This window comes from Lissotriton vulgaris, chromosome 1_1 (genome assembly GCF_964263255.1).
Source record: "Lissotriton vulgaris chromosome 1_1, aLisVul1.2, whole genome shotgun sequence".
Classification (NCBI taxonomy): Eukaryota; Metazoa; Chordata; class Amphibia; order Caudata; family Salamandridae; genus Lissotriton; species Lissotriton vulgaris.
Genome location: NC_141685.1, coordinates 1160679535 through 1160691598, shown reverse-complemented (window position 1 = coordinate 1160691598; position 12064 = coordinate 1160679535). Strand labels below are relative to the sequence as shown.

General features: G+C 42.1%; 1 protein-coding gene across 3 annotated transcripts in view; it reads left to right on the top strand.

Moving 5' to 3' along the window:
* Positions 1-12064, top strand: part of HDAC7 (histone deacetylase 7) — a 686142-nt gene that overhangs the window by 651539 nt on the left and 22539 nt on the right. For all 3 annotated transcript variants that reach the window (XM_086964199.1, XM_086964189.1, XM_086964206.1), the window contains one exon: positions 9430-9548. In XM_086964199.1, coding sequence (XP_086820325.1) covers positions 9430-9548 — 119 coding nt within the window. The remainder of the gene's footprint in view (positions 1-9429; positions 9549-12064) is intronic.

Here is a 12064-nt window from a genome sequence, read left to right as displayed (position 1 = left end):
TACTACACACTCTACTACACACTCTACTACACACTCTACTACACACTCTACATTACACACTCTACATTACACACTCTACATTACACACTCTACATTACACACTCTACATTACACACTCTACATTACACACTCTACATTACACACTCTCTACTACACACTCTCTACTACACACTCTCTACTACACACTCTCTACTACACACGCTCTACTACACTCTACTACACACTCTGCTACACACACGCTCTACTACACACTCTACTACACACTCTACTACACACTCTACTACACACTCTACATTACACACTACATTACACACTCTCTACTACACACTCTCTACTACACACTCTCTACTACACACTCTACACTACACGCTCTACTACACTCTACTACACACTCTGCTACACACACGCTCTACTACACACTCTACTACACACCCTCTACTACTCTCTACTACTCTACTACACATTCTCTACTACTCTACTACACACTCACTACTTTCTACTACACTCTACTACAGACTCACTACTTTCTACTACACTCTACTACAGACTCTCCACTCTCTACTCCACACTCTCTACTTCAATCTCTCTAATTCAATCTCTCTACCTCAATCTCTCTACTTCAATCTCTCTACTTCAATCTCTCTACTTCACATTCTGTATTACACACTCTCTACTACACACTCACTACTCTCTAGTACACACTCTCTACTACACACTCTACTACACTCCCTACTACACATTCTCCTACGCACTCTACTACACACTCTACTACACACTCACCACTCTACTACACACTCACCACTCTACTACACACTCACCACTCTACTACACACTCACTAGTCTCTACTGCTCACTCTCTACTACACACTCTCTACTACACACTCTCTACTACACACTCACTACTCTCTACTACACACTCACTACTCTCTACTACACACTCACTACTCTCTACTACACACTCACTACTCTCTACTACACACTCTACTACTCACTTACTACTCTCTACTCACTCTCTACTACTCACTACTACTCTCTCTACTACTCACTACTACTCTCTCTACTACTCTCTCTACTACTCTCTCTACTACTCACTCTCTACTACTCACTCTCTACTGCTCATGACAATGCCATTTATTTATCTGTTTCCAAAACCAACACATAAATAAAACATTTGTCATTTACAATGCCAAAAGCGCTAACTTTTGCAAAGGCGAGACCGTTGCATTGTAAATGCTTGTTCCTGCAGTGTGGCACTACAGCTAGTATCGAGTTTGATCCTTCGCTCTCCCCGCATTGCACATCAAGGTCAGATTTAACTTATTTGAACGAGTTGGCACTTCACCAGGAGACACCACAGCTCTAAAAATTCGAAATTTTCTGAAAATTCTGTGCAATTAAAAAACATGGTTTCTTTTTTGTGACAGATACTTGTACACCTACTTTTTTTAAAGGGTTGTACCTCCATGCCTACAGCTTATTGAATTATTTGGGACTCTTCTCTAAAGTCTTTTTAAAGATATCACTGATCAAATGCCAAACCTAAACAACTTTTTATAAGTCTTGTATTTCTGATCTTTCCGTTCCATTTGAAATTTAGAAACGACTGCAGCAACCTTGGCCAAAACTGTGCCTAGAGGGAAAACATCTTTTAAAGATGTTCATGTTTCTCGCCTATTTGTAGCTATCTTTCAAGGCTATTTTTGGCATTTTCCGAATAATCAGATCTGGGTCGATTGTGAAATTAGTGACTAGCAGATTAATAGAAGGTAGCATTTTTATAGGTAACACTATTAAATATATATAAAAAATCATATATTAAAAAACTGAGCAGTCACCTTAATTCATTAACCAAAGTGTGTATTGTAGTCAAATGCAAAATTGATTCTTAAATCAAACTTTACATATTTGTAACATCACAATTTACAATATTGAACTAGACCACAAAAATGTATTTTCTGAAAATGGAAGAGTGCAAAAATACTAATGTGAAGTGGGCATATTTCTGTTTATTTCAGCACAGGATTTGCTTGAAAATATTAATTGCTACACCCATCCAGTGTGCCAATATGTCTACTTTCACTTGACATCCCGTCCAACATGGTCTCCAATTGTACTCAGGCTTGGTTTGTTCTGTTGCTCCTACGCCCCTGCCCATACCTTTTTTTAAATTAATTTATTATTTGAGTCCTCATCACTTCTTCCTCGAAGCATTTGTGCTCTTCTGTCTTTTTGGTCAAAATATATATTTGGTAAAAGTGGCTAATGTAATCTCTCCATAACCACTGAAGCTTCCCGAGGATCACAATATCTCCTCTTCTCGTGATGCTCACCCACTGAAAACCAACCTCCATGTGTGGTGTGTTTTTATTCTTTAGGGCAATTAGCCATTGCCTTCGAGGCTGGACCCACTTTTAACCAAACCACGCTAAACCTCTTCTTCTATAAGGCATCATCTTCTGTGGAAAAATATAGTATTTTCCTATTATGTCATGGTTTCTGCTAAATAATACATTTTGAATTATTATAATTAAACCCCATTATAAATTCTCCCATTGTTAACCGCTTTGGCTATATCCCCCCTCTTTTTGTAATTGTAGATGGTCTTCCAAAGTCAGTTTTGTGCCTAATATCGCTCTTTCCCTTCCACAAAAAAGTAATAAAACACGTTAAATAATCCAGCAGAATCGGAGGTCAGACACAGCTGCTGTTCTGGAAGTCCATTTTCAACTAGAATTAGCATTGGCTAGTTAATCTGCTTTTGATTTGTCTGCAGTCTTGAATGGTCCGGTGGCTGACATCTGGCCCGCGGATGGCTTCAATGCACAAATGTGTTTTATCGGAGAAACCGCCGAAGCTGTAGAGTGTGCTTGATTTTGAAGCTGACAAGGACCATTTGGCTGAGATTTCGATTTTTTCCGCGTCACTTCCACAGTTACATCCAATTATGTGTACTTTTGTTATTCCAAACAATAGAAATAGATTTCTTTTTTTAAAACACCCCTCTGCCGTTCCTCTACTTTTTGTTCGCATCTGAATCTTACAAGACATTTGCGATTGTAGCTGTACAGAAGATAGCTGCACTTCGACCAAGTCACGTATATTTATTGCCTGTGCCTCTTAAATGTCTCACCCACCTAGTTCTTCCAAAAAAATGGCAGAACAGGTTCCTTTCTGCAGCAGGCCACTTTGCGTCTGTCACTGGCTTCTAACCAGTGTGTGTTTGTAATGGACCCATCAATGCACCATGCTTTTTCGTCTGGGGGAAACAAGGACGGTTGGCACCCATAACCCGCCCTCTTTGTTTGCTACAAATGTAGCAATAACACTTTTCAGTTTCATATCTTCAATGTTTGGCATTTTTTAAAGAACTATATAAGAAATGTATGTATTTTCATCGGTTGTATGTTTATTTCTAAAGTTTTTTTGAACAGTTTAGATTTCGATTTAGAAATGATCCCCAAAAACAAAGGGATGCTGCTATTTCACCTTTAGTTCAAGTGTATTCACTGATGTATCAAAGTATCAAGAATTAGTTGCAGCCTCTGCCGCTCCCATTCCTGCATCAATAATGCAACATCGGAATGACACGATTCAGTGTAGAGCTCTGGGCACCAGTCTCACCAGGGCCGTAGCAATGCTTGGGTGACAAAAGAAATAGCCTAAGGTGCTTCCCCCCTGCAAGACAATCTGCAATTAACGTGAAAACGAAGAAAGCATTACAACTGGCACCCTCCTTGGATATTGCTGTGAGTTATTTTTTTTAAATCAATTCCACAAACTTAAAAACACAATATTTTAAAATGATATATGTATATTAATATTACTTTACAAAGAAGTGCAATATTCCTTTTTTTCTTTCTCCTTCAACCATCATATTGCCATGTGTTACACACCCCTCCTACCACCCCCTTTAAACTGAATTCTATAGAATCTTAACGACTGGACGAGCATTTCAACTGAACAACCACCATTCCTGGTCCCAGCTGGGGCCCCTGCTTGCCTACTTAGAGGAGAGACTTTAGGGCCCAATATAGAGCCAGCTAGACAGGGTGTTCTGTCACAAACTCGATGGAGTACTCTGTCCATTAAACCCTTGCTCTGACCGCCTCATTTAGAGACGGGCTGACCTAAAGATTTCCATCAATGGATTCCCCAGTGACTTTGTTGACCGAAATGCCTCTGGCGGCTGAACAGAGTAGGGGCATTCAGAGGAAGGATATTACACTGCCTGCCCTTTTTAGGGTGGAACTTGTAATGTAAAAAAGCAAAGCAGAACAGAAAAAAATAATGACCCACACCCTGATGGAAAACTCCCTGGGTTTGGGCGTCATTCGTTTCTTGTTTTTCAAAAATAAACTCCCACTTTGTGCATTTGATATAAGTTTGATGAACAGCCTTCAAAACCTGTCGACGGCCATCCACAAAATCTTGTGCAAACAGGGGAAAACCGTTGTCACTGTAAATCCTTTCACGGTACAGAGATGACCACTGGGCCAGCAGTCATATCTACATTTTGCAGTCTGTCAGGGTGGCAGTAGTGATGCCCTCCGCCACGTTGAGGGGTAAATCAGACCCCTTATCTAGCTCTTTAGTGAGAGCATTCAGACTGCAGTTTGTAAACCTGGCCCTTTTCATGAGCTGTAACTTTACACTGAAGATTCACTTACGCATCCAGATGTGATTCCATTATCAATTGGGCTTTAGACAGCAATAGCTTTCAGTTGAACCCCAATGGGACCAATTTAGCTTTCTTGTCTCAGAAGAAATATCCACTTCTAACATTCAACTGAAAGTAATCTGATCATTGGTGTTTTATACACACAAAAAATGCAGTTGTCACATTTTAGGAAATGACAAAATATAATTCCTGAATATTGGGCATTAGTCTCATCAAAGGCTGGTTGTTCTGATTGATCCTATCAGAAGCCTGGAATGCTCCCTCCCCGGCGAGGTGCAGAACGCCTGCCTCTTCACTGCACAGTGCCTAGGTTTTCCCCTTCAGGGAGAAAGGTGCCTACAAGGGGAGCGGATTGAAGAAGGGTTATTACAAAGTTGGCAAAAACATCAAGAGAAAGGCTGAGGGGACGGTGGAATTAAAACCAGATCCCTGCCAGGGCTTTGAACGTGGAAGTTTTTATTTTTTTAGATCTAAAAACGTTAGCTGTCGATGATTCTGGTCTTTTCAGAGCTTCACGCAATATACAAAACATTAAAAAAAATTGTCAAAGTATGGGCCAAGTAGCGTTTTCAGCAGTTCTGCACAGGAGCTGGAGCTGCTGCTGTCATTTAAAGCAGTCAAGAGACTAGCACAACATGGATGCATTCAGACGACCCGGACCTTGGGAGAAGTCGATGCTTGCGGCTGCTGTGAGTCCAACTTTCCTCAGATGGCTGCAGGGATTTATTATTGTAAATTTTTTTTGTTTAATGATATCCATTCCCCACGCTCTGCAGCACATGTGGTTTGATTTTTACATAAAAGAAATCTCAAAATAGGTCTTTACTTACGTAGAAACTTGATTTCCACTGGGATTTCCTGGCCAGTCTTGGTAGCTTGTCTGGTGTAGCATAGAGCACGCACGGAAGAGCTCGTAGGCATCTCTTTGGCTATGCCTTTGTTCCCTAGGGCTGCTACCCAGTCTCTCCTCTGCATAGTGTTAAAGGTGCACAGGCCTTCCCTAGTCCGGTGTTGTGCCTTTGGAAATCCATATGAGCTGTGCTTGACATGGCAGACTCCACCCCAGTCCTTTCATTCTTCCAGATGGGAATTTGATTTCCTTATTTTTAATTCACCGGAGTGGAACGAATATAACACCTTAAAGGGTCCGATAGTATCATTGTCCTCAATTTGTAACTGCATTCTGAATTCTGTCATCTATTTCTGAATCAAAGCGTCTGTACAAAATGTTAAAAATATGACAAAATAATATCTCCATGCCCCACTTTTTAAATGCTTTCACACAGGCATGGGATCATAGATTGCGCTGACTTGAATACCTCTCAAAGGTATAATACTTGCTGCGGGAGTGCATTATGTTGTGTACATAAAAACCGCTCTGAGTGGACATTTCAATACTGGTCCAAGTGTTTGTAATATCAGACATGTGATCCTGAGAAAACATTATTATCGAACAAAATGTTGGGTGGAGATGAAATACCACAACTAGAGTGTGAAGGCAAGGCCAGAAATTGCAGATGGTTTTGTTGTCTGAACTGGAATTACATTGATGGCTATGTTGACGTTAAGGTGCATTATGCTATAGCCATGCCATGCTAATTATAAACATTTAAGTATCACACTTTGACTACTTGTTTGTTTACTTCATAACATGGGGAGGATGCTATATATCTGCTGAGAGCGTTCCAAATCATTCTAGGCATACAGAATTTAAAAAAAATGGCAAAATGCTGAAAACAGAGAATTGTAGTAAGCACAGAAAGTATCGCACATCCAGGGATCTTAAGTCATTTACCATATTATAGACCAATCAGCTTTCAGTCTACCAAGTCAGTCCTTTATCCACCTATAGGTACACCCAAATGCCCTTCTTGTTCGCCAGCTTTTCTCTGGCTATTCCTGTGCGTTCTCTCAGTACTCTCCTTGTTGTTCTTCCTTTCCCCGAAATGCTAAAACATATGGTGCATTTGCACACCTGCCGTAAAATGTCTTCCAGTGTTTCCTGCAGCCAGATAAGGGGACGCTACTTCATCCTGGTAGAGTTTCACTACCCGTATTCTCCTCCCCTATGCAGCTACCGTGATCGCGGAAAAAGTGTGAAACCCAGTTGGTTGCATCCCTTCTGGCCCAGCCCAGTAGCCATGCAGAATATATGTGGGTGAGGCTAGAAAACACAGCCGACCTGCTTTATTCTGTAGTAGTATGGCTGACAACGTGAAATTTCTAACTCAAATGGCCTCTGGCCCTGCCCACTCAACTAGGCATAGCCTTTACAGAATTTGTGCCCATTACAACCTCATCGCAGTTAGCCATAGATATCATGTAACATGGACTGATCATGCTACAGTTCAGTTCAGCTTGCAATTATCCACTCTTTCAGCAAAGCCACTGTCAACATTTTTTTAGAAATTCCAGAACATGGACACAATTGACTCTTCCACCATCTCTCTTCAACTTAAAACTTTGTTGTTTAAGAAAAAAGAATGCCATTTCAACTGTTTGATTTTGGGCTAGCTTCCATCCTGGGGATCATTATGCTTAAAAAACCACTGTAACCTCTCATCAATGCCAGAAAATTGAAGGGATTTATTAAAATGAACAAAAGATCTTGCAAAGGCATTGGGAAAATACCAACCATTACAATGGCAAACTGACATTGCAGTGTCACTCTGGAATCCATAACGGTTTAGTCAGAAAGGAAAAACAACTTCACATTTCCTGTTGCATCCATGTGGCCACCTTCCCAACCAGGGAACTCGAAAGATATTGAGAACAATGTAAAACCCAGTATTCTTCACCTTTAAAATTCACCCACAACTGACAACCTAACTATACTCTGGAGCTCTTGAAAGGTATCTTGCAACAAAAACTAAGGAGGACCACCAGCTCAACACACACACGTTATCAACCTCTAAACTCATTCCTTAACTGAGACTATATTCCTTCAACTGCTCTCCACTTTGAGTTTGCCAACCTCTCAAAAGCCACTTGTACATATGAGAAACCTAACTTTGTTCAGTTCCTGATGCTGTAAGGCCTAGCTGCCATCTCGACCAGAGCGACCACCAATCACTGCAATGAATGCCAAAATAACTCAAAACTGTTTCCCTTAAGCAGATTGTGGAAAAATGCCACAAACCCAATGCCCACCTCTAATTATCATCCAACCTACAATGGTCTTTCCTTGGTAAACTAGTTGAAAAGAGCTTCTTATGCGCACCTGTTAGTGTACATAAAAGAAATTGATCTTCTCTCTCACATCAACAAGATTCTGCCCTTGGTGGAGCACATAATGTACACTTAAGCACAACAAGGGATGAGATCCAGTTTACGGTGGACACCAGCTTAGGGGAGTACATCTGCCTTTGGACCGTTGGGCCAACTGTGATAAGGTCCTTCATTCGACTTTGTCTCTGAGACTCACATCTATCGTGATATAACGCCTCATCCTTCACTATATTACCTAATTCCCCATAAAAAGTTTCTCATTCTGCCTCTGCCTCCCTTCTGCTTTGAGCCTTTACCCCCACCACACTGATTTATTCTCACCCCTGTTTAACAGTCACCCACTCTTTAACATAAACCTGAGACCACTACCTATTCTAACCTTAGCTGCTACACTAATGCCAGTGACACACAGATTAAAGTATAACTTCAGAGCCCATCAGATCTTGATTTCTGTCCAGTCAGCCAGTGCCCGTCTCTTAGTAATGCACACACATCATCATGATATTCACGGCTGATGCCCAGTCTTTCTTCTGCAAAAAAAATACCACCTGATTGGGCATTTCGTAATTCAATGTGTCGTGGTGGAAACTCCTTTTCAGTTCAAATAGCTAAGATATGGAGTTTACTCCCTGCTAGAATTAGAAACACCTAACCACCTGGAATTCACAAGAGCATTACAAACCTCACTTTTCCCACATACATAAGGACTTTTATGATTAAGTAGTAAACAAAAGTGTAGATAGCCATGAGTGGGAATGTATCGCCTCATGCTTATGTCCTGAGATGCCGCTGCAGTATGTTTTTCCAAACCTCACACACCTCACCCAACACCTTCCACAAAAGTCCAGCTACGGCCAGCAACCCGTACAACCCTACATTCTGATAAGGGCGACTAGAAGCCCAGTGCAAATCAGATAATTTTGTGAAAGATAAAATGCATCAGTTGCAAATTGCGCTTCTCCTTCTTCCTATTCCCTTCTTCCTTGTAGTTTCACTTTTAGATAAAGTTAGAGAGTAATGATGAAAGGATACCATGGAAACAGAGTGCTTTATGGTTTTAAACATGGACAGTGCAGTGTCCAGTGGCCTAATATTAGGGCAGTCTGTGACAGAACAGCATCTGCCTTGATGGTGCAGCTTGTGCACTATCCTTTAAAAGGTACCACACTAATCAGCTAAACTGAATGGTTGAAAACTGAGATCTAAGTTTCTTCTGAGACCGCTTCAGGTGATCCCAACATTGTTGCCTGACCAAAGCACTCTGCCCTCCCATGCTGATGTTTTCTTTTGGCAGTGGCATGTGCCATTGGTCCCAGGACAGGCAATGAAAATTGGCGCCTCCCTGCTATTTGGGTAGTAAAATTCAACAATCAGGTTACAGTGGACCCTTCAGGTCCGTGGCCCCAGCTGCCAGTGCATCTTCTGCATTATTGATAACTTCATCACTGCCTTTGGTCTGAAAGACAATCCAAATGCAAACAATGAATGAAGGTGTACAATGTGTTTTTCCTTGCTCATTACAGGACGGTAGTGATGCCCATTGCACGCGAGTTTGCCCCTGATGTGGTGCTGGTGTCGGCAGGATTTGATGCAGCCGAAGGACACTCGGCCCCCCTTGGAGGATACAAAGTATCTGCTAAATGTAAGGAGAAATCTACATTTATTTTTTAAAAGCTGCCCATGTGTTAGGATCTTCATCACTCTAATGATGTATGTATTCATATACTTGAAATTTGTAGTGTGAATGTGCCTTCACCTGGCCACTTCAGAGAAGTGGCATTAAATTCACGTGGCTTTCATAGGACGGTCAAAACTGAAACTCGCTCTCTGATTTGCCAAATGCCTTTAGGCATGAGTAAATTGACTGCCAGTAAAACGTTTTTACTAAGGGTAACCACGTTTCGAGATACCAAAAATGTTTAAAAACGCCTTCCATTAGTACCTTTTTTCCATTCCGTTTTATGACTGGTAATGCAGTGGTTTTATAGAACTCTCTAATGCATGTTAACAGACAAGGTGTATCTTGTTTTGTAGTGAACTATCATTGAAGTTGAGTGTCTTTTTAATACAGTCATTGTATACAAATCTTCCAAAACTATATGGGTTCGGATTTGCATTGTCCTGGTCAAATGCATGATTTAAAATGCATCTATTACTTACCAGTAATGACATTACTCCTAGTCCTTCTCCCTTGCCTTCTTTCTTTGCAAATGAGCACTCCTTGCCTCCGATCAGACCTCCCCTTCCCAAAATAAAAGCTCCTCCCACCCCAAACGTCAGCCGCTGTACATAAACACTCCTCACCACAAACTCAGTTGCTCAGTTATCGGGAATGTGGGAGGGCACTTGAAAAAAGCCGAAGGAGAAAGACTAGGAGTATTGCCATTACTGGTAAGTAATGGCAGCATTACCTTTGCGTCCCTTCCTCGCCTTCCTTCCTTATAAATAAGACATAGCAAGTAAAGAAAATGGACAACTGAGTTGCAAGAACATCCAAATCCAATTTAATGCAAAGATCACATAACAAATACATCTCTATTACTTCATAGAGGACAACAACTCTGTGAACAAGAACATTATTGAGGTGCTCAAACTCAGCAATCCTAAAATGACCTACAAAAATGAAGGGAGTAGCCCATGTAGCTGCCACACAAACCTCCACAGAGGAGTTCCTTTGCTATTCAGCCATTGTCGTAGCCAAACTGATTGTAGATCTTCCCTGAATACCAGGCAGGTGAACTACACCCTTCACCTCATATACCAAGAGAATCAAGCAACGCATCCATCTACTCAAAGTAGCCATGGATGGCTTCTCCTCTCTACTTGTTGGTTCAAAATTTACAAACAGTGAGTCCCCTTTTCGAAAAGTTTTAACTTTATCTAGATACTCCACGAGAGATCTCCCAGTAGCTAAACAATGCAACCTGAGATCCTCGTTCGAGGAAGGTGCTGGACTAAATTCGGGGAGAAAAACTTCCTGTCTATAATGAAAAGCAGAGTTAACCTCGGAAGTAAAAGAAAGTACAGGAATCAACGCTGTTCGATCGTGGAAAACCTTACAAAATTGATATTGGAAGGATAAAGCCACCAATTCCATTAAGGACCTAGCAAAAGTAATTGCTACTAAAAAATCTTCAAATCCAACCGAGCAAGAGTCTGAACCCGGGGACCAGTCAGGTCATCTAGAATCAACTGCAGATTCCAATTCTGAATTGAACTGACAGGTCTGGGAAACTGATTCAACAACCCCTGGAGAAACCTAGGCATTGGACTCTTCTCATCCTTCCAATTCTTCCATGAGCCCTGAACTGCCCAAATAGCAGCTCACTGAACCCTTGGAGTAGCCACCGTCAAACCTAAACTAGCCCCATCCTGCAAGAACTGCATAACTAGAAAGGGACTAGTTGAGGTAGGATCCACCTACTTCTTCAAACACCAGGCCCAAAAAGCCCTCCAAAGGCTAGCATAGGAAGCAAGAGTAAAAGACCTATGTAATGCTTGCAAAGTCACCGCCAAGTCTCAGGTACACCCAAGACCACTAAACCTCTCCGCTCATCCTCCAGGGCATCAAGTGTAACTTCCTCGATGACCTCATTGGGAGTGATGGGAAGCTGAGAGGAGATGGGACATCTGCTAGAGACTACTAACCGCAGATTCCTTCACGTAGAATTATCCCCAGGAGTGAGACTGGATCCGGCAAAAGTTCTGCCCTGGTGCGCCTACGTCAGTTTTTTCCTTTTCCGCGTGCAACGCGGATCCGGATCGTGCTCTGGGCCAGTTTAGGCCCTTTTTTCCCTTTACGCTAATGCGTGTGTGTGGGGACAGTGTGCAAATGCCTTCGGGCTTTAAGATCTGCTCGTCTTGTGGACGCCTGATGTCGGCGACGGACCCTCATCCCATCTGCATGTCGTGTTTGGGGGAACACCACAACTCCACCGATTGTGAGGCGTGCCAGCAGATGAAACCGAAGTCCTGGCGAGAGCGCCCGATGAAACTTCTTTCGGCCCGCATGTCCAGGTCGGCTTCATCGCCCAGCCCCTGAGGAGGGTTCTCAAACCCGCTACTTCTCTCGTCGACATCGTCCCTCTCCGAGGTCACAGGAGCTTCGCTCACCTGTCGGTAAGTGTCGCAGTTTGTCCCCAAGGGTTGGTTCCCGCC